General features: G+C 40.4%; 1 protein-coding gene across 4 annotated transcripts in view; it reads left to right on the top strand.

The window, feature by feature from the left end:
- Positions 1–20,859: 20,859 nt before the first annotated feature.
- Positions 20,860–26,451, top strand: part of NBN (nibrin) — a 50,942-nt gene continuing 45,350 nt past the window's right edge. For 3 of the 4 annotated variants that reach the window (XM_019453420.2, XM_019453418.2, XM_019453417.2), the window contains exons 1-4: positions 20,860–20,993; positions 22,651–22,781; positions 24,314–24,462; positions 24,920–25,079. In XM_019453420.2, the coding sequence (XP_019308965.2) occupies positions 20,957–20,993; positions 22,651–22,781; positions 24,314–24,462; positions 24,920–25,079 (477 nt within the window). In that variant the 5' untranslated portion in view covers positions 20,860–20,956. Of the gene's footprint in view, positions 20,994–21,273; positions 21,912–22,650; positions 22,782–24,313; positions 24,463–24,919; positions 25,080–26,451 lie in introns of those variants that run through there. The other variant, XM_019453419.2, reaches the window with a different exon arrangement.

Genomic DNA, 26,451 nt, shown 5'->3' with positions numbered 1-26,451 from the left:
CATAAAGTATTTTTATTAAGGGGAGAACCCCATCTGTTGCTTTAGGCTCCCACCTGCGGCTGCAGTCTGCCTCCCTGGAGGTCCCTTATCTCTCCCTGCCTAATGTTAACGCCTTCCCTATTTCTTTCTCCCCTGGAATAGGGCCTGTAACTGCTGTTGGGGAACAGGATGATGACCGTTCTGGCTTCTTCAAGCTGATAAGGGACAGTGTAGGGGTACACCAATTAGAGTCAACCCAAGGGTCAGTCCAGTGGCCCACAGTATGGTTTTACAGGAAGACTGGCAGACATAAGGCAACATAAAAGCAGACACAAGGAGAAAAACACAAAGTAAAGATTCTACTGACCAACAAGATGGCATCTTAAAATGGCATCTACAGTTTCCAAACCTGTCAATCTAGGAGAGACCCTGACTTTGTAAACAACGTATATCAGGGAATCTCTCATAACCCCAGTTTATGTTCCTGGGAGACTAGGTGGGACTGAGTTTCCTTTAATAATTGATATAGCAGGCAAGTTATTTTCCTGAACCCTGGTACCTACAGCCTACAATATTCAGTAATTTTCCAAAACTCATACAATTGTTTATTCGTTCTGGAGTTAGCAGTACTATAGTCTCTAATTTAGTTATAATGTCCTTTCCTAGCAAGAGAGTAAGGCTCTCTGGTATTAGCAAGAATGAATGAGAAAAAAGTTAGTTTTTCCCATATGTATCCCAGGGACTGAGAGAAAAATTTAGTTATAAGTTTTCTGGAGATGCCTCTAATCGTCATGCTGCTTTTGGATAGTTGGCCTGGAGTGGAAAAGAGGACAGAAAAAGCTTTGGTGTTAAGAAGGAAATCAACCAGTTTTCCTTCTATATTTAGAGTTACCTGAGGCTCTGAGTTTCTGATAAACAGTTGGTTTAGGGGAGCCACCGTGAAGAGCCCCAGGACCTGGTTAGTCCCTTATCTGAGCTCTCACAGATAGAGATCCCTGAGGGCACTCAGATCTCTAGGGATTGTCTCCACATAAGGGGCATGGCTTAGGGGTTTTCATTTTGATTGTCCCCTCTGAGGACTTTTTCATTTTAGTGCTCAGAACGGTCATAAAAATGGCACTTGGTTCCAGGACCTTGAGAAGTCTAGTCTGACATAGTATGTCAGGCCACAACAAGGCCTCAGGTTTTTGTTTTTTTGTTTTTTGTTTTTAATTATTATTCTTATTCTCCCCTTGATCTTGGTTGTAATATACCCAACTGGCAGCTCATAAGAGCTCCTCCAGGGTCCTTTCCTAACCAACCGCAAGTTTTTGCAGTTTTCCTCAAATATCTGGGGCCAAGTGAGTGACAAATTTGACTTTTAGAATTGTCTCAGCCTCAGGAGTGTTAGGGGAGATAGCCATATATTTAATAAGAACCTCCCTTAATCTTTCCAGGAAGGCCACCAGGATTTTATTTTGTGTCTGTAAAATAGTGGCTAATTTAGCATAATTTAAAGGTTTAACCTTAGACCTCCTGACAATATATAAAATTTTTTAAAGATTTTTTTTTTACAAACTTTTTACAACTTTTCGTTTGCTTTTAGATTTTGATGTAAGTCTCTTTTTTTTTTTTTTTTTTTTTTTCCAAACAACCAGTCTCATTTAGGACAAATTTACTCTTTTTTAAATATATATCTACTCTTTTATATGTAGAGTTGTGTTTTGTTTTTTGTTTGTTTTTATTAGTCTTAACTATATTTAGCAGCATTTTAACTCTTAGAAACTTTAGTCTCTCATGAAAACTAAGTAGTAAACAATTGTGAACTGTTACATTAGAATTTCTTAGATGGCAAACTTATGAATCAATTAAGCCCAAAGCATGTTTTTCAACAGATCCAAATATCCTTGGTTTTTCTGCAACAAGTCAAAAGCACAGACCTACGTCTAGTAATTAGTGTTTTAGCCTCTTGTTAAATATCCAATGAATTTAATCCCAACTTATCTTGCAAGCAAAAACTTTAACATTTTACCAAAGACTTTGAAAGCTATCTTAACAATTACCCAGGAAAACTATGAGACAGACCAAGTTAACCATTACTTTAAGTCATCTTTTTGCTAACAAATTGGAACAGAGGTAACATGAGCTTATTTGACCTTCAGCAAATCTAGGTAGAATAAAAGTTTTTTTTAATGTTGAAAAACATTGTCTATCTTGAGCCAACAGAGTTAAATTAGCTTAAACACTGAATATGTTTTACTTGGATCCATTTAAGACAATTTGTTCCCTATGGTTAATTTTTACCTAGAGCATTGGTGGGGAAATCTGAAATGGGTGGTCTCTGCTCCATGACCTCTAGGGTGGCAAGAGGAACTGATGGTGCCTGAGGCATTGAGGAGCCAGTTATTTAGGCCGTACCCCAGGTAGTACAGAAACAGAAAGGGGGGAAGGGCAGGCAGAAGAGGCAAGATGCCAGCAAAAGGCAGAGAAAGAATTACCAGTTTTAAATCTTGTCAGCTCAGACAGAGGAGCAGACTCCAGGTTTGTTTTGTTTTGTTTTGTTTTGTTTTGTTTTGTTTTCCACTAGTGGAATTAGGCAGTCCACATCAGTCTGGAGAAGACAAGGAATTTCCTCAAAACAAAAGGAGTTTTGGCAGCTGCTTGGGAATATTCCTTAAAGTCCCCATTCTGAGGTAGAATAACCAGAGACAGTCGGCTCTAATTATCATAGTCATTGATCCAGGAAATAAGTGACAGACAATTTGCCACACATAGTCACACAGTGACTCCAACCTGCTGCCCAGTGCCCAGGGCCTTAGAGTTGCAACTTCATTCCTCATCCCTTGTGGAACTGCTAGGGCCACTCTGGGAGGTGATCAGGCTCCTTTTCTGCCTCTTAGGGGCAGGTCTGCCAAAACAAACCCAGGTTCTTACTAGTCTGATAGGCGGCACTCCCTGAGCTGGTTCCTGGGCCTCACAGGTTCTGTTGGTGCACACAAGGTCCTCGCCCTGGTGGTCCAAGAGGGCTATTCTCCTGTGGATCAAGTGGTCTGCTGGTGCCAGGTGAGGCCCACCTCTCCTGGCACTCCGAGGTTTGTATCCCTGCAGCCAAAGAGGCGGCAAATGTACTGTCTCCAAATCCCGGACGAGCCCCCAAGTAATGTAGCGGGATTCCCACACAGAGAGTCGTGACACTGAGGCTTTTCTTTCCAGGAAGCAACTTTATTCCTGCCGGCACCACTGAGGTCATTCGTGCCCGAAGAACTGAGCACCACTTGGTGTAGTTTCTATATATTTAAACATTAAAAAATAATAATAATAATTTAAAACTCAGCCTCCCTTGTCCAGGGGCAAAGCACCTGAAATCTAACAAAAGCAGCAGCTTCCAGGCAGCTGTGACTTTCTGTAGGACACACTGCCCCCTATCGCTGAGAGGCAGCTTGGCTCTGCCGGTCGGACGTTTTGCTTTTCTTGCAAAAGGAATATTACACACGTTAAAAGAAAGGCATATCTTTAGTTCATCATTCTCCATCTTAATATAATGTACCTCTTGACACAATGCATGAACTCAGATCACACTTCTTTCTTCATTTCTAAAATGTGAATTTTCATACCTAGTTTAGGATTATTGTGAAGATTGAAAGAGGATGGATGTGAAGCCCCAAGCTCAGACTGATCGTAGGTGATATTGAGAATTCACAAAGTAGTGAGAAAGAAAAACAAAAAGCAGCCTGAGCATTCAGAACCTGACCTGTCACTCACGTGTAGTCCATACTAATCTCCTTTTGGATATAAACTCTCTCACAGAATACAAACTGCACAAGTTTGCTCCGAGGTCAAAAAGTGAGACAAAGTGAGCTGACTTCATAATTTTGTCTATGCACAAAAACAAGATCACGGTTGTTACCCACAAAACATCTAACAACCTGTCTCTTGGCTCTAATGAGTGACTGTTTCCTTACCAAGTACAACTTTTATCTCATTCTAGTATCCCCTCACTCCAGATAAAACTTACTGAGATCGTCCTTCTTAGAATTGCCCTTGCTTTCTGACAGCATCCAACCTAGAGTGAACCCACCACTTCCTTAGAACATCTCCCAAATTATCCAACAAAAGTCCAAATCCTATAATAGATTCTTTTGAACACCCTTTTACTAAGACACCCCATGGTTTCCCATGGTGTGTGTCCTCCCTTGATGCAAAATAATGAATCCTATCAGTTCAACTGTAGGAGTGTCCCTAGTGGACTCTGGCTGGAGGGTATTGACATTGCCTTTACTATATTAACTCATTGTCTCATTTTGGGTTCCCTGTAAGCAGATTATGGAACAAGGATCCAGTGCAAGTTACTCATTTGGGAATTACCAGTAGAGAAGAGAGGCAAGTGATACAAGGTTATCCAGCTAGCTAACACTGTGGACAACTAGAGCCAATGCCACAGAGGAAACTCAGAGAAAACATGCTGCTATGGACTGACTATTCATAGTCTGAAAGCCTAACCCCCGAGGCAATGGTATTAGGAGGTGGGGCCTTTGGGAAGTGACTAGATGAGGGCACTTATAAGAGACCTCAGAGAGCTAGCTCGTCCCTTACAACATATGAAGGTGCAATGAGAAGCCAGCAGTTTGCAACCCAGAAGGAGGCTCTCATCAAAACCTGACCATTCTAGCATCAGACTTCCCACTTCTGCAGCTGCAAGCAGTAAATTTCTGCTGATTATGAGCCACCCAGTCTATGATATTTTGTTATAGCAGCCCAAAGACTAACACACGTCTCAGAGAAATCTCACCTAGAAGTGAGGGAGCTGGGGTATTTACACACCACTCCTTTTTAAACAGCTGAGGGCTACTGGGGTTAGATGTTCATTCTCCAGCCCTTTTGTCCTGTGGGCTTAGCATTGGGGCTTCAGAGAAGGACCTCAAGAGAAGAAATGCAGACACTGTAGTTGTTGGTAGATGATACCTTGAAGTGGTAAGGCCCCAGGGTCTACCAGTGGGATGCCCCATTGTCAACTCACCCTCACCTAATTCTCACGACCCTGTAAGGTTTGCTTTATCCTTTCCCTTATGTCCCAGAGGCATATACCGGAGTGGTTGAGGAACTTGACTCAAGCTCCACAGCCTTGGAGAGGAAGAGCTGGGACGTGATTGTAGCTGTCCAGACCTAGAGCCTGTGCTCTTTCCCAGTACATTCTTTTTCCTGTGACAAAGTACCACCAACTTCACTGTAACAAAAGTCTGACTTCACTTGTTGATGCTCAGTTTTCAGCCTCACCCCCACCCCTTCCCTTGTGTCTTGGGTCAGCTGGGCAAGCTGACAAGAAAGCACAAACACACCCTCCTTTGGCACTGCAGCAAGCCCCTTGTCATCTGTGGGCATCCTCATTCTAACCCCTAACCAGCCCCTAACAACTCTAAAAACCCCCAAGCCACTCTTTTTTCCTTACCGTATTAATTCTCTGGGGCTGCCATAGTAAAGCATCACAGCCTGGGTGGTTTAAACAACAGAAATTCATTTTTTCACAATTCTGGAGGCTGGAAATCTGATATCAAAATGTCACTGAAGTTGGTTTCTTCTGAAATCTCTCTCCTTGGCTCATAGCTTGTGTCTTCTTCCACTGTCTTCACATGCTCTTCTTTCTTTACATTTCTACGACCAAATGTCTCCTTCTTATGAGGACACCAGTCGTTCACTGGATTAGGGCTCACCAGAATGACCTCATTTTAACCTTATTATTTCTTTAAAGCCATATCTCTAAAATGGGTGATTTGATCGATTGGTCAAATTCTAAGGTACTGGGGGTTAGGACACCAAAATATGAATTTGAAGGGGACACAATTCAGCCCATAATACTTGCTCTCTCAAACCATTTTTAGATTAGCTCAGGAGGACTTCTCTGTCCTCCCAACCAATCTCACTACATAAATAATAAAGCTTTTTGTATTCTCATGATGGTGGTGGTGGTGATGGTTGTAGTGGTGGTGGTGGTGGTGTGTGTGTGTGTGTGTGTGTGTGTGTGTGTGTGTGTTTGGCATCATCAGTCTTGATACCCAAACCAAATTTTGGGTGGAGTCCATCTTGTTTCCACAGAGATACTACAACATTAGGGTCTTAAAATGATATATATTTATTATGTCACTGTTTCTATGGGTCAGAAGTCCAGATATGGTCCTAGACAGTCCCAGACAAACTCTATGACTATCCAGGTATGCTTAGGCTCTCAAAAGACTGCAATAAAGTTGTCCACGAGGCCAAGATTTCATCTGGAGGCTAAATTGGAGAAGAATCTGCCTCCAAGGTCATTCAGGTTGTTGGCAGAATTAATTTCTTTGGGCCCATATGACTGAGGCCCCCAGCTTTTGCTGGCCATTGGCTGGAGGCCACCCTCAGTTTCTAGAGGTCACTTGTAATTCTTTTCTATATGAGCTTCTCCAATGTGACTGCTTATTACATCTAGCTAGCAAGGAGAATCTCTCATCTCAGGAAGGACCCAGTCCCTCTTTTAAGGATAACCACCTGATCAAGTGTGGCATACTGAGAATAATTATAATCTTTGATTAACTAAAAACCAACTGATTTAGAACCTTACTTATATGTGCAAAATCCCTTCACCTTTGCCATATTCTGTTGGCTAGAACCAAGTCACAGATCTGATCCATAATCAAGGGGAGGAGATTACACCGGGTAGTAGGGATTATGGGTACCTCTTAGAATTCTGCCTACCATAACCACTATGCTATCCATAGGAAGGAAAGGAGGTTGCAAATGTTTTAGGTAGGCCCACACTCTACCACTAGTCAGAAGAGAATAGCTATAAAATACACTTAGGCAGGCTAGGCACTGGGCACTCAGCTTAAGTGTTCAGGCATCAAGCTTGGTACACCTTGGCAGAGGCTTGGGCTTCAAGAGAACAAGTCAGCTAGGGGAAAATAGAACCACTGTGGTCTGAAAACCAGAGAGGTCTCCTCAAAGGCCTGTGTCAAACCTGGGGCGCTTCTCATGATCTTGAGAGGGAAGGAGAAAGCAGGGCCCAAAGACAAATAAAAGTAGGAATGAAAAGACTTATTTTAACCACTAATGTTGTGGTATCTTACTCTTGCAAATTTTACTGAAAAATAAATGGCCCAGTGTGATGAAAGGACTGTGCACTTAAGGGGCCCTAAGTTTTACCAGCTTCTGGTAAAGCCACCTCTGCCCTTGCTACACGTTTTCATAGAGTTCAGGTTTTTCCTTTTGCAGCTCTTAATACAATTGTGGTTGTGTCTCTCTTTTATACAGTAGGGTGTGGGGGGAGTCTTTTTTTTTTTTTTTACACATCCTTCTATCCCCCACATCTAGCAAATGTTTGGTACATAGTGAGCCTTCCACACAGATTTGTTGAATGAATAAGCACTGAGGCTGTTGCCATCTTCTAAAGGCAGTACCATTACTGGATGGTACTGGATGCCTGAGGATATATTACTCCTGAAGGCTAGTATTTCTTAATTGTTTTGTGTTCAGACTGTGCTCAGCACTCTACATGTCTACTAGTCCTCATAAGCATTTGTGAGGTTTATACTATTACTATCCTCATTTGGAAACTGAGGCAAAGAACAGTTAGGCAAACTGCCCAGCTTTAACTAACAGTGATGGAGTCTGAGCCCAGCCCGGGGCCAGCTCTCCGCCAGTGCATTGTCACTGTGCTAGTGGGGTGTAGACATGGGAGTCAGACTGTTGGGGCTCAAGCAGAGCTATATGGCTCACCAGATATGTCAAGTTTAGGCAGTCAAGAACTTTTTCCGTTTCATTTCCTTATCTGTGAAGTGCAGATATTAAGAGCGCTAACTTGAAAAGGTTTTACTCAGGTTTAAATAATATATTTAAAGCACTTGCAACAGGGCATGATACATACAGAACAGTAAACACTCATTATGATCATGTACTTAGAGACTGAGCAGTAGGTAGCCCAGAGTTAAGGGAAACCCCTGAAATCACTATATAATGTGTTTTTATTTTTCTCATGGAACCACAGGCTATGACTATTTAGCAAGTTCAACAAGATTATTATCCAGAAGATAAACTACCCCAGGGAAGAAGAAAAAAAAGGAAAAGCCTACAAAATGCCTTGTTCTTGTGTTGTCTAGAAATTGCAATCATTGCTGTTTCATATTTTTGTTAGAGAGTTCTATAGACACCTAACATGAAGTGTCCAAAATAAGTAAACAAAATTGTGTTTGGATGAAATCAAGGCTCACAGCTTCTGTCCCTGGGGAAGAGATTGAAGAAGGTGATCAGTTTCGATCAGTTTGGCAATTTAAGTGGTGTATGTTCTCACCCCCCCTGGGAGCTTTAGTGGTGGAATGGGAACCCAGCCCCCTTATGCAGAGGCGGGGAGAGACTGAAGAAAGAGACAGCTCTCTCCATGTTGGTAGGTGGCAATTTTAATAATAGCAAAGGAACTTACATATGAGGCTTGTCTTGAGTGGCAAGATGAATCGATCCCTGCACCCACCCTCCAAATCTTAAAAGCTTATAAAAAGGCCCTAAGCGGGCTCAGTCATGCATACTGTGCAGGTGCTTTCAACATCACATCACCATCTCAAGGCTGTGTCCTTGGAGCAGCCTCTGGGAGCAGGAAAGACAAGTTGAACCCACATTCCAAGGGCAGGAGCAGGGGTGAAGTGCCTTTGAAGTGCCCTGGTCCATCTCATGGGTCAACTGGTGGTCACATCTTTTTTGATCTAACAAGTGGGAATATGAATTAATATGAAGACAATTCTCGGTTGAAAATAGGGGAAATGACTCCCCTTTTTTTTGGAGCATTTACTTTAGAGAACTTGTCATTGTAAATTCTTCCGTGGCCTCTGAATTGTATGTAGATCCTTTTAAAAGGCTAAATAAAACTCTGCTACCTTTACAACCCAGTAATCTCTCTCAAGGACCAGGGGGCCATCTCTTTGAAATGTAACAATCAAGAAAGATAGACCCCATTTCCTAGTTCAACCTGTAAAACTATCTCTTGTCATAAAGATATGGGTTTGTCAGGGCACCTGGGTGGCTCAGTCAGTTAAGCATCAGGCTTCTGCCCAGGTCATCTTGTAGTTGGTGAGTTTGAGCCCCGCTTTGGGCTCTGTGCTGACATCTCAGAGCCTGGAGCCTACTTCAGATTCTGTGTCTCCCTCTCTCTCTGCCCCTCCCCCACTCATGCTCTCTTTCAAAAATAAATAAACTTTAAAAAAAAGATATGAGTTTGTCTTCTGGATAAAGGCAATTAGCTAACACAATGGTTACTCTAATTGCCAGGTGAACCTAAGATGAGCTATGTGTGACAAATGAGGCTGTCAAGTCCTCTTATTCAAGGACTAGCCATTGTTTATCTGGAGAACATGTTATGGAATGAGTTTTATCTGCTTGCCTATATAAAAGGGTGAGATTTCTCTCAGCGATCTTTTGAGTAGATTGTCTGGAATTCTGGCTTATGCTTATTCGATAATAAAACAGTTCCCTTTCCCTTCTATATTTGTGGAAAGGGTTTCTGGTATGCCAGAAGATTCTGTTTTAACTATGTTTCCCCAATGGCAATGAACTTCAAACCCCTTAGTGCCCAGCCCTAACGTCACATAGTTACACTGGCCTCAGGCCTCACTGCCAGGGAAATAAAAAAAAAAAACATGTCTTCCAGAAAAGGCCAGAGAGTTGTTTAGCATTGTCTGGGAGACGGCATGAGAAATCCTTTGACCGATTTGTTTCACTACTGAACAATTGGAAGAAAGCCCACCTGAAAGGGGAATTCTTGAGTACTTTAGGTGGGAGGCGCTGGCCATGGGATCAGTAACATCCTTAAAGGTAGAAGTATGATTCTGAGAAAAAGGAACAACAATTGAAAATGCTCCCACCTCCATTTTCGATCCAGCATTCACTCCTGGCTGCATAGTATGGGGATTATTAAACGGTAGCGTGAACTGAAAAGAAAAGCCGACCTCAAAATAGGTTAGTAAATGCTTGATTCATCATCTTACTGAGAACGATAGTCCAGGGGACAGTATTTCACATTGCTCTGAAAGAACTGCTCCAAAGCATGTCGGTTTCCAGGGCATTATATATTAAAAGGTTAAAGGGTAGTGGTATCTGTAAGCAGTTCCCCAAGGTCTGCCCGTCACAAGATATAATTCGATCAGTTGTAAAAACCAATGTTTATTAATTTCCACATAGACACGTTGAAGACCCTCAGCTCATCTTAATACATTCATTATGTTTCTATCATGTCTGATAAAAAATATTGCGTGCATGCCTCCACTCATCTGGTTTACTGGTTCTTCTTGTTTTTCGTTTCTTCTTGAGGTGACTTGAAAGGGTCACAGGAGGCTGACATCATTCACCTAATGCAGTGTTAGTGCACAGGAGTGCTCAGAGGACTTGGTCCAGGCTGCTGTTGCAGGGATCTAAAGAGATTGCACTGAGGGGCGCCTGGGTGGCTCAGTCGGTTAAGTGTCCGACTTCGGCTCAGGTCATGATCTCACACTTTGTGGGTTCGAGCTCTGCATCGGGCTCTGTGCTGACAGCTTAGAGCCTGGAGCCTGCTTTTAATTCTGTGTCTCCCTCTTTCTCTGTCCCCCCCCCCCCCATGCTCTCTCTCTCTCCTTCAAAAATAAATAAAAACATTAAGAAAAAATCTTCAAAGAGATTGCACTGAGAAGCACAAGATCTGCTTATCTTGTTTGTGTCCTGACTCCACTACAGATTGGCTTTCAGCTACCGGGCAAGTAAATTTTACCAGCTTTATTTTCCTCATCATAAAACTGGGGTGTTGGTGTAAATTATCTCTAAAATCACTTCTGTTCTAGTTTTAGTAGTTCTAAAAATCTGTGATTTTACAAATAAATTAGATTTGGCAGAGTTATTATAGGCCACCTGGTGAGGTACTAAGAAGGTCATTGTGAAATGCTATTAAGACTTTTAAAAACCTGGTAGATAATATTCTTCCTTCAGAATATTAGCTCTTATGCTTCTCTGGTGCTTGAGTACCTCATCTAATTTTACACATTTTAGGTGACTATTAAACTTCATATTTTCAAAGTGCTTAGCAATCTCAATTAGCTTCTTGAATGACCTCTGGAAGGGAGGTTTGCCCATGATCCCAAACAAAGGCTTATTTGTTCTTGTGCCATAGACGCAAGTCTTACACTTTGCAATTTGGGGGTCTGACGTCCTTTTATCTTCCAATTAAAAAAAATAAATTATACAGGGTGACTGCGTGGCTCAGTCGGTAAAGTGTCCGACTTTGGCTCAGGTCATGGTCTCATAGTCTGTGAGTTCGAGCTCTGCGTCAGGTTCTGCGCTGACAGCTTGGAGCCTGGAGCCTGCTTTGGATTCTGTGTCTCCCTCTCTCTCTGCCCCTCCCCCACTCACGCTCGGTGTCTCTCTCTCTCTCTCTCAAAAATAAACAAACATTGATAAATAAATAAATAAATAAATAAATAAATAAATAAATAAATAAAAGTTAAACAGCCAATTTAATTCAACTAATCCACTGATGTTTGGGTAACTCTACTAATAATTCACAGACTAACTTGATATATACTGTATACTCCCATATAAAGATAAAACAATTAAGACACAGAAGTTAAATTTTTTATTCTAGTAAAATATACAATAGAATTATTGCAGTAAAATAATTCTAGCAAAATGAAACTAGGGTCGAGCTATAAAAATAGAACTCACTTGTTCCTTACTCTCAGATAATCTTCATAATAAAAAAGGTACACTTTGGGTCAACACTGGTTTTCCACATGCTTCTCATTTCCCCAAACTGCACCTGCTTTCACAGTTCAACATAAATATTGGAAACAAGTGTAAAAAAGTTTCGATGAGTAGTTCAATTTAATAAACAGTTACATCAGGTATCCATCACTATGGTAAATATTAGATATACAAAAGTGATTTAGATAGTAGGGACCCAAATATGATTTAGATGTAGCCCCTACCCTTAAGGAACTAGAAAGGAAGGAAAGGAACTCAATATTTGTTTGATACCCATGATGTATAGTGTAGTATCTCATTTAATACTAACAACAATATTGCAAAGTAGATATAATTTAAGCCCACCTATATGTAAAGGGAGACTAAGCTACCTTTATTGGTACTTGTGTGTTATCCTGAGACAATGAAATCCTAGCCCTGTTAAACCTATGCTTTAGCTTAAATTAGAAGTTGATGACCAAGTTAATGAAATTTTAGAGGATGACAAGATTGTCTTTTTTTTTAATTTTTTTAACATTTATTTATTTTTGAGAGACAGCACAAGCAGGGGAGGAACAGAGTGAGAGGGAGACACAGGATCTGAAGCAGGCTCCAGGCTCTGAGCTGTCAGCACAGAGCCTGACGCAGGGTTGGAACTCACAAACTGTGAGATCATGACCTGAGCTGAAGCCGGACACTTTACCGACAGAGCCACCCAGGTGCCCCAGATTGTCTTTTTATTTATCTTTTTTCCCCAAGTTTTTATTTAAATTCCAGTTAGCTAACATACAGCTATGTTATTATTAGTTTCATGTGTAGAATTTAGTGATTCATCACTTCCATACATTACCCAGTGCTCATCACAGCAAGTGCCTTCCTTAATCCCCATCACCTACTTAGCCCATCCCCCTACCCATCTCCTCTCTGGTAACCATCAGTTTGCCTTCTAGAGTTGAGTCTGTTTCTTGATTTACCTCTCTTTTTCCTCCCGTATTTATTTATTTTGTTTCTTAAAGTCCACATATGAGTGGAATTATATGGTATTTGCCCTCTTGGGTTTATTCAGCTTAGCATAATACACTCTAGCTCCATCCATATCATTGCAAATGGCAAGATTTCATTCTTTGTTATGGATGAGTAATTCCATTGTATGTATGTATATACATATATATATATTCTATTGTGTGTATATATATATATGTGGTATATATATATTCCACATATATATATACCACATGTTGCTTATCATTCATCAGTCAAGGGACATTTGGGCTCTTTCCATAATTTGGCTATTGTTGATATGCTGCTATAAACATCAAGGTACATGTGCCCCTTCGAATCAGTTTTTTTTTGTGTGTTCTGTGGATAAATACCTAGTAGTGCAATTGCTGGGTTTTAGTGTAGTTTTATTTTTAACTTTCTGAGGACCCTTCATACTGTTTTCCCAGGTGGCTGCACCAGTTTGCATTCTCACCAAAAGTAAGAGGGTCCCCTTTCTCCACATCCTTGCCAACACCTATTGTTTTCTCTGTTGTCCATTTTAGCCATTCTGACAGGTGTGAAGTGATATCTTATCATAGTTTTGATTTGCATTTCCCTGATGCCGAGTGATGTTGAGCATCTTTTCATGTATCTGTTGCCATCTGTATGTCTTCTTTGGAAAAATGTCTATTCATTCTTCTGCCATTTTTTAACTGGATTATTTGATTTTGGGGTGTTGAGTTTTATAAGCTGTTTATATATTTTGGATACTAACCCTTTCTCAGATATGTCATTTGCAAATATCATCTCCCATTCCATAGGTTGCTTTTTAGTTTTGTTGATTGTTTCTTTTGCTGTGCAGAAGTTTTTATTTTGATGAAGTCCTAGCAGTTTATTTTTGCTTTTGTTTCTCCTGCCTCAGGAGACATATCTGGTAAGAAGTTGCTATGGCTGAGGTCAAAGAGGTTGCTGCCTGTGTTCTCCTCTAGGATTTTAATGGTTTCCTGTGTCACACTTCGGTCTTTCATCTGTTTTGAATTTATTTTTGAGTATGGTGTAAGAATGTAGTCCAGCTTCATTCTTTTGCATGTTGCTGTCCAGTTCTCCCAGCACCATTTGTTGAAGAGAATTTTTTCATCGGGTATTCTCTTCTGCTCTTTTGAAGATTAATTGTCCATATAGTTGTGGGTTCATTTCTAGGTTTTCTGTTCTGTTACATTGATCTATGCGCAAGATGATCTTTTAAATGTTTTTAAGATAAGGTGAAGGAAACAGAGAGAAATTGAAAATACGTAGGAGAAGGAGGTAACTGATAACGCAAAGCCTTGGGAGAAATGAGAAGAGACAGGTTTAAGTTGAGCACAAATGGAAGAATTGATCTCAAGCTGAAGGGTCAAATCATACCTGGAAACCAGAGATAAGAAGGTAAGGATGAAGTGTAAGTATAGATTTTAAAAGAAAAGAAGTGTAGGGGCATCTGGATGGCTGAGTCAGTTAAGCGTCCAGCTTCAGCTCAGGTCATGATCTCACAGTTCACAGTTCAAGCCCCGCATCAGGCTCTGACAACTAAGAGCCTGGAGCATGTTTCAGATTCTGCATCTCCCTCTCTGTCTGCCCCTCCCCTACTCATCCTCTCTCTCTCTCTCTCTCTCTCTCTCTCTCTCTCTCTCTCTCTCTCAAAAATAAATAAAAATTTTTTAAAAATAAAAAAAGAAAAGAAGTTTGTCGGGGTGCCTGGGTGGCTCAGTCAGTTGAGCGTCCAACTCAGGACGACTCAGGATGACTCAGGTCATCATCTTGGAGTTGACGAGTTCGAGCCCCACATCCGGCTCTGTGCTGACAGCTCAGAGCCTGGAGCCTGCTTTGGATTCTGTGTCTCCCTCTTTCTCTACCCCTCCCCCACTCATGCTCGGTCTCTCTCTGTCTCAAAAATAAATAAACATTTAAAAAAAGAAAAGAAAAGAAATTTATCTTATGATAGGGATAAAAGCAGAGTTCGGCAGAAATGGTAAATAAATCCTTATAAAAATTTTCTCTGTAAGATGTGAAACACTTAAGTTTTGGAAGGAGGACAGGAGATGGTCATATCTGAGGAGACTGGCAAAGGTATAGAATAGTTGTTCAGGGTTTCAGAGAATGGAGGTTTTTTTTAATGTTTATTTTGAGAGAGAGAGAGAGAGAGAGAGAGAGAGAGAGAGAGAGAGAGAGAGAATCCCAAGCAGGCTCCATGCTGTCAGTGCAGAGCCAGACTTGGGGTTCAATCTCACTACCATGAGATCACAACCTGAGCCGAAATCAAGAGTCAGATGCTAGACCGACTGAGCCACCCAGGTGCCTCAAGAATGGATTTTTTTTTTTTAAAGCAAGAGGTGGAACTAATGAGTCTTGTTCTATAATTCAACTGATATTAGAGCTTGTGAATTTTCATTGGTTTCACATTTTCAAAGATAGGCAGATTTAACCCAGAAGCTTCAGTATAGAAGGTGGTCGTATAACTGGCTCATGATTGGGGTTAGTTAAGGCTCCTAGACAAGTGAGCTACAGAGACTCTGAGAATAAAAGTAGTGCTGAGAGCTGCTCCCAGTACTGAAAGCAGAGCTGTGAGTAAAAGTAGTTCAAGCTACGATCCTGGTAACCAGCCTTACCAGGATATGATGGAGGATAAAAGGAGTCTGATCACCTGGGTAAAATGGAGGGACCAAGTGCCAAGAGACCTGGAGGAAGCTGAAAGCAGGTGTAATGGAGTGAGCATATAAGAAACCTAGAAGGCCAGGCAGCTTGTCAGAAAGTAGCATGTTAAAGACGGGGAAGGTCCTGGTGATGAAATGATCTAAGGGGTGGCCCCTGAAGAGGTTGTGTGTGGGGAGTAGAGGTGAAAGTCCTAGGATTTGAGAAAGTCGGAGAAATGGGTAGAATGAGTTTTCCATTTGTGTCTTACAGTTAGTTGAAAATACTGGCGAGAGTTGGGATGGAGCAGAAAACTCTCCTGTAGGTGGCGATGTCCTCAACAAATATGGACAAGTGACATGAGTATACCTCCAATAGGTAACAGTAACAGAATTTATAAAGAGTGTGTATTCACACAAAATGATTCGGACCTAGGAGAGATTTTGCAGGGCAGGGAAGAGTAATACACTAAAATGGAAAGTGAAGGTGTAGGTTTAGGTGGAAATAGTAATCCTCCTAGCCAATAAATATGGTGGATAGCCTACTGGTCAGTAAATATGGGAGAGGCTTTGGAGCAATTATCCCAGAACCGGTTGAGAAAAACTGATCTAGGGTGAGAGCCATGTTTCACTTAAGGCAGGACATAGAGGAAAGTTTTCATGAAGACTTAAAAGGTCTAGCAGTGTTTGCTTACAGCAGATGCCAGCAAGCTACACAAAGCAGGGGGCCTGGAATAGTAAGCAGACCAATCTGCTACCAATTTAAACTCTATTTGCATTGTCTCCCCCTTTAAAATTTTTCTTAAGCTCTAGGGGCACCTGGGTGGCTCAGTAGGTTGAGCATCGGACTCTTGATTTCAGCTTAGGTCATGAGCTCACGGTCATGGGATGGAACCCCAAGTAGGTCTTGATGCTGGGGCTGGAGCCTGCCTCAGATTCTCTCCCTGCCCCCACCAAAATAAAAAAAATAAATGAATGAATTAAAAATTTTTTAAATACAAAAAAGAGGGCGCCTGGGTTGCTTAGTTGGTTGAGTGTCCGACTTCAGCTCAGGTCGTGATCTCACCATCTGTGGGTTTGAGCCCTGCATTGGGCTCTGTGCGGACAGGACAGAGCCTGGAGCCTGCTTCAGATTCTGTGTCTCCCTCTCTCTCTGACCCTCCCCCACTCATGCTCTGTCTCTCTCCTTGTCTCAAAAATGCATAAATGTTAAAAAAAAATTTTTTTTAAATACAAAAAAGACTTAAAAAAAATTTCTAAGCTCTGATCATCAGTCTTGTGCAGTTGCCAAGCGACAGATAAATTTTCCTTTATCACTTTAACATTGCCCCATGACCCCTCCTGGCAATCAGAAAATAAATAGAGCTAAGTTATAGTGTAACCCAGCTGGGGAAGGACATGGCCTGATAAGAGAAGATGTGACTTTACAGTAAAAGAAGCTGCAAGGCCATCAACGTGTCAGTGGGAGCAAGGAGAGTACCTTTGGGACTATATTCTGAGGATCCTGAACAAGGGGCAAATGGAAAATAAATTTGGATAAGGGAGAGTTTATCGATTTGGGAGCACTCACCAGGAAGAGACAAATGAATGCCCTGGAAAGGACCCTGGGAAATACGACTGTCATAGTTCCATGATGGCTCTTAGAGGCTTGAAGAAAGTGGTGGCCCACGCTGAGAGAAGTAGAAATAGAATTGTGATGGCAGATGGTGGAAGCAGGGAGCAAAATGCTCAGAAAAGTGGCATGCTAGAGCGGTTATGCACGTAAAGCTGGAAACTCCACCAGATGACAAAGTTCTGATTCAAATTCTCCATTTATGAAAGTGACTAGGAATTATCTGGTGAGAGGGGTACCAACCTCACTGGTGGGCTCTCCTCCATACCTCATGGCTGATGATAAAAGATGCTGTTACCAAAATAGGTTCAAAGATAGCAACAAAGATAACTGAATCTTGAAACAATAGAGGCCAGGTAGCAGCATCAGAAGGGTGCAACTGTCTTACTGCGTGGCAAGAATGGAGTGAAAGCCAGAGGTCTTGACCTACAGAGAGCTCTGAAGATGATTAATAGAACATGGCACCCCTCGGGGGAAAGACAGAAGCTAGCCAATGAAAGCATACTCAATGAAAACGAAAAGTCAGGGATGGATGAACACAAGGCTGAGAGCGGCAGCCTCTATAAAAAGGTTCAGTCTCTTCCCCTGTTTCTTGACTTGAACCAGTTTATCATTCCAGATCCTAGTGGTTGAAGGAGAGCTAGGAACACCAAGAGGGAGGACCCTGTAACACCACAGTGAGAATATACAGTGATGCACCCATGCCCCCAGCAATTCTTCTCCAAAGGGACCTACGGCCATTCCCTTGGGAAACCATACACTGAAGAAAAGACAATGCCTAAATATTTTGAAGACTGTTGGGCACAATTATTGATACCTAGGAACCCTGAATATTATTATGGCCTTCAGTTAGAGTAGAGGTATACAGGAGCGAGGTAATGAATGGAATTTTTGCCCAGATCTGGCATACAACAGGTCCACTGAGCACATGGACCAATGTGGTGGTTGTTTCCCCACTCCTAAACGTATAGTTGGAAAGGACATATTTGGTAGTTAGTATAACACCCACATTGGTTCTTGGCCTATGGGATAAGGGTTATGAAAGTGCGAAAGGCCACAAGGAGCCTTTGAAATTGCACAGCCAATATATTAAATAAAAACAATACAGGAGAATGGTAGATATTAATGCCACTTTTGGTTCCCATCATATCCATTTAATTCACCATTCATGTGCCTCCAGAGACCCAACAGCTCCTGGAGAATAAATAATAGACCACTGCAATTGAACTCCCAAGTCATAACTACAATTAGAGCTGCTGTACCGCATGTGGTGTATCTTTACAAGAACAGAGCAACATGACCTCAGGGAACTGGCTTGAAGTGGTTGATATGATGAATGTGTTCTTTTCCAACCTTATCAGAAAGTAAGATTAGAAGGTGTTTGCATTCACTTAGAAAAAATAATAGAAAATATTGATAGTCTTCCCCCAGGGCTATGTTGTCTTTTCTACCCTCTGTCATAATATAGTCCTAAGAGACTTGAAATGTTTGGATATCTCACAAAACACAACACTGGTCTACCGCATTGATGGTATTATGCTAATCGAGTTAGATTGATAAAAATTGGAGGTCTTGGTGAAACATGTTTACTCCATAAGAATAAGAAGAAAAACCCTACGAATTGTTGGGGATCCACCAAATCAGTAAAATTTAAGAATTATGGGTTCCAGAGAATACTTTTTTGTGTCCTGTTTAAGAAATATCTGCCATGGGGTGCCTGGGTGGCTCAGTCACTTAAGTGTCCGACTTTGGCTCAGGTCACAGCTTGTGAGTTCAGGGGCCGCATCAGGCTCAGTGCTGACAGCTCAGAGCCTGGAGTCTGCTTTAGATTCTGTGTCTCCCTCTCTCTCTCTGCCCCTCCCCCCCTCTCAAAAATAAATAAAAATATTTAAAAAATTAAAAAAAGAAATATTTGTCTATTTCTCAGTCATGTTTTCTTATAAAAATATTTACTATTTTACTTTCATATTTAGACTTATGATCCATCTGGAATTGATTTTTTTTGTATTTTGTTGGTAAGGAAGGTGGTCAGCCTTTATTTCTTCTGTAGTGTTAATAAATAGCCCCAAGTTCTTTTATTGAACCCCTCCCTCTGAAAAAACAACTTCCTACGTTGCTCTGCAGTATCACCTTTGAAAAGTCAAATTACCTTTCATGTGTGCATCTTTTTTAGGTCTCTCTCTCTCTCGACCATTTGCCTATTTTCTATCTTTGTGCCAATAGAACACTGATTTAATAACTATAACCTTTTAATAGGTCTTAATATCTGGCAGTGAAAGTACTCCCGTTTTTGTTTGTTTGTTTTTTTTTTTTTTTTGAAATTACCTTGGATATTCTCTGCCTCTGAATTTCCATATGTATTTTAGAATCTGCTTATCAATTTCCTTTCAAACAATCTTCTGGAACATTACTGAAAATGCTTTGAATCTATAGATAAGTTTTAGGAGAAATGACATTGTAATCCATAAATATGGATATAGCTGCATTTATTTAGTATTTATTTTAATTTCTGTCAATGTTTTGCAGCCAGTAATGTTTTGTATCACATCTTTTTATAGATTTATTACTAGGTATTTGATGACTTTGGGTACTATTATGATTGTATATTTTATGTGTCATTTTCTATTTATTCTCTGGAATACAATTAAATTTTGTATATAGTCATTGTATCCAGTGACCTTATTAAATTCACTTATTAATTTAAGTTGCTGATAGATTCTTTTAGATTTTAACTGTATATAGTCATATGTCTTATGAATGACAGTGTAATTTCTTCCTTTCTGATCTATATGCCTTTTATTTTTCTCCTTTATTGCATTGGCTGGAGCATCCAATAACAAGTTAAAAACAAGTGGTAATAGCAAATATGTCCTTGTTTCATTGCTTACATCAGGGGGAAACATTCAATGATTTAAGTATAACATAAGCTGTAGTTTTTCATAGATGCCCTTTATCAGATCAAGGATGTTCCCTCTATTCCTATTTTTCTGAGAGTCTTTATCATGAGCAAATGTTTAATTTTATCAAATTCTTTTTTCCACAACTACCAAGATGATCATATGAATTTTCTTTTTTTTTTCCCCCAGTTATTCTGATGAGTTATATTGGACTCTCCCCCAAATACCCATCCTTCCACTTCTGGAATAAGCCCCACTAAGTCATGAGTATCCTTTTTATATACCACCTGATTAAATTTGCTAATTTTGTGTTTATGATTTTTGCATCTACGTTTATAATGGAGATTGATAAACCAGCCTCTTAAAGTAACATTTTTTTCCTTCTCATTACAAATGCTTTAGAAAACCAGAAATTATATGATCCCAAGCGTGCTTTAGGATGTTTATTTTGTAGTGTACAGGATATAGAATGGATTTATGCAGGAGATGGGTGGTGAAGAATTAGGGGGCTACTGGAGTATTAAGAGAAGAGCTTGGACCAGTTTGGTTCAAGTAGAAATGAAAAGGAAGCATAGACTCCCCAGTGTTTAGCTCCCGATTAGATGGAAGGGTAATGTTGTGAAGTAGAGAAGTTAGGAGAAGTTGATTAAGGCTTGGATAAGAGCAAAAATAATGAGTTGACGCGGGGTAAAATCTTTATCTTCATTGTAATTATCATCATCGTTTGGATCCATACAAAGGAATGACTGCAATCTAAGAAATCGCAAATGCATGAAATTACATGATTGGTTACTATGTCAAGGTTGCTTTGTAGCTAATTTTTAAAATTATTTCCATTCACAATCACAAAAGGTTAGATAATCTTATTTACAATGGGATCCATACTTCGTAACCTAATACAGCACATTTCGATACAGATTGCGCTGTTCAATCCCTTCACCACCAGGTGGCGACGAGCAGCCCACGTCGCACTCCTGGTTATCCCTCCTCTTCCTAGGCGGACCGGCTCCCGGGAGCGCGCACGTCCAGGAGTCCACGCCGATTGCGGGAGCTGTGGCCGCGCACGTCGGTCAGCTGCTGTTACGCTTCAGCACGTCGTCCATCCCCCCAGAAGACCCGGACCCATGTGGAAGCTGGTCCCCGTGGCGGGCCCGGCCCGAGGTAAGGGCGGAAGAGCGATTCCCCCGGGACTGTTTTCCCGGGAGCAGTTGCCGTGGGGAGAGGGGCCCCGAGGAGCAATGCTTCCGGTTCTTCTTGGCCTTCTCCCCGCCTTCCGGCGCCGCCTTCGTTCCCGCCCCGGGAGGCTGCGGAAGCGGGGTGTGGGGACCGCGGTGTCTTCCCGGGCGGCGCGGTGCTTTTGAACGCGGCTTTTGCGTGCTCGGTGGAGGGGGCGTTGGGCTCAGGACCTGTCAGGGGCGGCGGCATCCCTCACCCGGCCTACCGCCTAGTGGTCGGGGGTTGGGACGGGCTGTGACCCGGCTTGCAGGCCCTGCCGAATTGAGCCTTGGCCGGCCACTTGTTGCGTCCTCTAGTGTTTCGAGCTTTTGGCGAAACACGAGAATGAAGTTAACGCAGGCTAGACCGCGTGATGGCAACAGATGACTTTGTCTCGAGCGCATTGTTCAATCTTGCGAAAAACCGGCCATGACTCGGGTAAGTGGCAGCCACAGGAAAGCGTAATTTCAGTTTTGTTTTAGGGCCCTTTTTGTCATCAGAACTGACAAAGTAGATGTTTTTTTCTGCCGTGTATTTTCAGCCATGGCAGGTGGTTATGTCCCGTTAATTGGTTGCCTGGTGTGTCCGAGTCCTTGTTGAGCGGCTGTAGCCTATGATTAGGTGTCGCCCTTAGGCAACATTATGATGGGCCAAAGACCTACCTCAGTTTACTGACAGTGTGTGAAGAAGGCCAAAACGAATGGTTAGGAAAGTAAGTACTATAAAGACTAAAGATGAAGGCATCACCGTGGACTTGGAGCCGTGCTGAGGTAGAACGTAAGCTGTTGGTGGGCGAGTACGATTCAGTTGCTTTCCAAGAACAGCCGTGCCCTGTGGCTGGCTCTCAGAGTTCCTGTAGCCAAGGTAGGTAGCAGTACAAAAATGCCTCTATCGTCAATGGCCAGCATTCTTGACTTTTAGGCGAGTTTATCTGCCTTAATTACCCTACCACTCCGGTGATGGACTCCTGGGTTCGCATACAAAAACTCTACTTAGCTTCCAACAAAATGCTTTTGCAACCCATAATTTGTGATTGCAACATTAACAAAACAAAACAAAACTAATAACATTTTCCCGCTTGTTTGAAATGCTATCTTTAACGTAAAAACAAAATTCCCCCCAAATACACACTTAAACCAGGGCTGAATTTTGCATTGATCTATGTTGTTTCTTCCTGATACCATACATTTTAATTACTATAGCTTTATGACATAGCTTACCATCTGGTAGGGGAGTTCTGTAATATTCATATTTTTCTTGACAGTTTTTTACATTTATTTCCCAGTGGATTTTTGAATCTATTTATCAGGTTCCAGACGTAGTATTGTGATTTTTGTTGGGTAATGTATGAAATGTGTAAGTTAATTTGGGCAAGCATTGACACTGCTTAATATTGTTTTCTCTTTACAAAATTCTAGAGTTTTCCATTTATCTAATCTTTTGCATTCTTCAGTGAGACTTTACCAGAAAACCCAAGTTTGATTTATATAAAGTTGATTATTAACATTTAAATAGTAAAATAAGAATATTGAAGTATTTGCCTGCATATATATGTGTATCTGGATGTGTGTCTATACATTTACTTTTTTTTTTTTTTTAATAGAACCATTCAGACTGTTGACTGGTGTTGAATACGTTGTTGGAAGGAAAAACTGTGGCATTCTAATTGAAGGTGATCAGTCAATCAGTCGAAATCATGCTGTGTTAACTGCTAACTTTTCAGTAACCATGCCGGTATGTTACTAATTTTATTTCACTAGTTTATATAGTAAGGGAGTTGAAATTACAGGATTACTTTGGTGGGTATGTGAGAGAGTTTGTAGGATTTTTAATTTCATAAAGGTGTTCTTTAAATGTTAAATACTTAACATTTTGGTAGTCGTACAAATGATACTCATTTAGTTTGATATTTGAAGTTTCTGTTCCCATGTTTTACTCTGTTGTAGTAATTTAGAAAGTCAAAGGAAGTAGAACACATTTATACCTACTTGATGAACATTACGTGTTTACTGTGTGTCCATCAATGTGCCAAGCCTGGCAGTGAAGCAGTGACAGACTGTCACACTCCTGCTTTATTTAAAATTTTTGGGGGGAGGGGGCGCCTGGGTGGCTCAGTCGGTTAAGCACCCGACTTCGGCTCAGGTCATGATCTCACGGTCCATGAGTTCAAGCCCCGCATCGGACTCTGTGCTGACAGCTCAGAGCCTGGAGCCTGCTTCGGATTCTGTGTCTCTCTCTCTGCTCCTCCCCCATTCATGCTCTGTCTTTCTCTCTCTCTCAAAAATAAATAAACATTTAAAAAAAAATTTTTTTTTTTTTTTAAATGTTTATTTTTGAAAGAGACAGAATGAGAACTAGTCGGGGAGGGACAGAGAAAGGAGACCCAGAATCTGAAGCAGGCTCCAGGGTCCATGGGGCTCAAACTCACAAACCACGAGATCTGAGCCAAAGTCAGAACTCCTGTTTTATTTAAAGAGTTTGTAAGCCATGTGAAGATAGGCATTTCCCATATAATGTAGGTTTTCACAGTGGGAATTGGTTTGTTTTATTAGGAAAAACAGCTGTTGCTTATGTCCCATAGCTCCTTTGAATGGCTTTCAGTTTGTTTTGGTTGGTTAGTTGTTTTAATTACAACTCTGGGTGTTGAAAGTAACACATATAAATATATACATATATATATATGCGCTCATAATGCTGGTGATAATAAGAAGAAAAGCCATTATCTTGAGCAAAGACTATCAAATGCTGGATCTGTTCAGTAATATTTAGGTTTTGTGTCTGTATTCTTTTAGGTATAGAAGATTATTGTTAAAATTCCTAAAGGGAAAATAAAATTGTTACTGCAGGTTAGAGACTCTACCCTTTTCTCATTGGACCATTTTTTACTATGTTATTTTGATAATGTAAAAAAAAAAAAAAACAACCCTTAGGAACGAAGCTGTGAAACAGACTATACAAAAACAAGGAATTGTCAAATGTGTGAAATTCAGGGGTCAGAAAAATCTCCACTGACTTACAAAAATGCATGTTCTAAGAGGGGTGATCCTGGAATTAAGATATTTGCCATTAATTTCTAGCTGAGTGATGATTCTATGCAGGTAACCAAAACAATAACTATTGCCTAATGTGTTAGGAAGTTAGCCATCTATCAATTACCTATTCAAAAGTTACCAGCTTTTTATTTTGAAACCTTTCCCCCCTGAGAATTGTATTTACTGAGTGGTAAAAGACTTTAAATTAGGTATTGATTTTTTTTTTTCCCCCAGAGTCAAACAGATGAAACTCCTATATTGACAATAAAAGATAATTCTAAGTATGGTACCTTTGTTAATGAGGAAAAAATGCAGAATGGCTTTTCCCAAGCTTTGAAGACCGGGGACAGAGTTACTTTTGGAGTGTTTGAAAGTAAATTCAGGTAAGGATTTTTTTAATTGATACTAAAAATGGATGGCTTTGCTTTGCACTACTCAAATTTTAAAGGACACGTTATTTATAGATAATAAATTGAAAACCGTCTAATTTAGTTCCTTCTTAGCATGTTAGTGAACTTTGCATCGTGTGTGGTTAGTGCTCTTTGCCAATCATAGGTAGTGCCAAGGGTGAATAAGAGTGTGATTGGTCTCTGAGGACCTTAATGGGAGCTACGTTTGTTTGATTCCACATCAATGAAAGCATAATGTTAACTTTGATCATTGTTTTTCCTAAGTGCAACTTAAGACTTAGGAAGTGATAATTTAATAAATTAGGAAGTTTAATAACACGTAAAAGTTAAAATAACAGAATGTGACATGAGCTTAAAGTTTACAGTACTATAAGTTGCCCTCTCTGGAGCTATGATAATACAACTGTATGTAACTTATTCTCATTTACAGAGTAGAATATGAGGCTTTGGTTGCATGCTCTTCTTGTTTAGATGCTTCTGGGAAAACTGCTTTAAATCAAGCTATATTGCAACTTGGAGGACTTACTGTAAACAATTGGACAGAAGAATGTACTCATCTTGTCATGATATCAGTCAAAGTTACCATTAAAGTAGGTTGAATGCCTTGTTATTATGTTAAAATAAGTTCTTGAATTTAAGCTTACTCTCCCACTATACACAAGCCATTTACTTTACAATTATCAGGGCTGTTCGTTGTGGATTTATATATGTTAATCCATGCGTTTGTATACCATATAGGCTAGAATGACTTTTCAGGTAACTTGTTTATTATTTGAGACAAGCAAAAGCACATAAAATTATATTTCAGGTTTTGATTTAGCATTTTAAAAATGACTTATGGTATACTTTTCACCAATAAGTTTATAGTTGATATCTTCAGTCTAAAAGCAAAGTGATGGAAGTCAACTGCCAGTCTCCGAAGTTAGCATCTCTAGTCTCTTCTATCAGATTGTCTTCCTCCAGCTCATCTCATGGTCTCATGCTCTCTTACTTAGTTTCTATTTTCTATAATGCCCTAATCACAGACTTTCTAAGTTCTTACCAGTTAATATTATCTTCACAATCTAGAGACATGTATGTAGGTACACACCATTAGAAGGTGCCAACTCTTCATTAAAGCAGTGATATATTTTGGTGTGTTTTCAGATTTTGCATCTTCATCAGATTTGGTCGTATCCAAAGCTAATTGAAGAATGACATTGGGAGGTGATTTGTCTCCTTTTAAACAGGTTGACTATAGATAATGTGAGATTGTTTTAGGTTAGTATCTATAGTGAAAAGCAAAAAATATTTAGATTCCTTTATTAGATGCAAAAATCCATTAATATTTAATGTAATTAGAATATAAGTATTTTAGCTAAACAGGTATCATAGAGAAAGACTTGCTGCTTAGATTGAACCTCAGGTTAAACTTTTATGTTGGTGGGGTTATCTCTGATCAAGGATCATTCCATATTTGCAAGTTTATGAAATAGATTTATAAATTCAGAGTGATTAACCAATTTATGCTAGTAAATCAAAATGTCCATTTATTAGCTTACCGTAAGGATGCACCTTTATAGTGACCACGTATTTATGTGTGGACTTCCCTTGAAGGTATTAAGGTACCTGAGAAGTGAAACTTAGGTAGTCATGCTTTCACTTGGTGGTTATGAAATAAGAGCAAAGGCAGTTGGAAGGTCTTGAGAGAGATTTACTGAGTCTGTGACAGACCTGGAACTAGCATTCATTCACCAGAGTACACACTATTCCAGTGAGTGGGATACTAATGGCAGCGGTTATTAGAGAGTCACTGGATATACACCATCATTGACTTGTAGAGCAGTCCTTTTTCAGATACTTTTGATCAGTCATGTGCCAAAAAAGAAAACCTAGTTGTTGTATTCTTTTTGGGGTAAATTATCTAAAAGTACAAGTTATCTTATATTTTTAAAATCATTAAATGTCAGAACCCAAAGGAAA

Source organism: Panthera pardus, unplaced genomic scaffold (genome assembly GCF_024362965.1).
Source record: "Panthera pardus isolate Hobbes unplaced genomic scaffold, ASM2436296v1 HiC_scaffold_7, whole genome shotgun sequence".
Taxonomy (NCBI): domain Eukaryota; kingdom Metazoa; phylum Chordata; class Mammalia; order Carnivora; family Felidae; genus Panthera; species Panthera pardus.
This window is presented reverse-complemented; position numbering and strand designations above follow the sequence as displayed.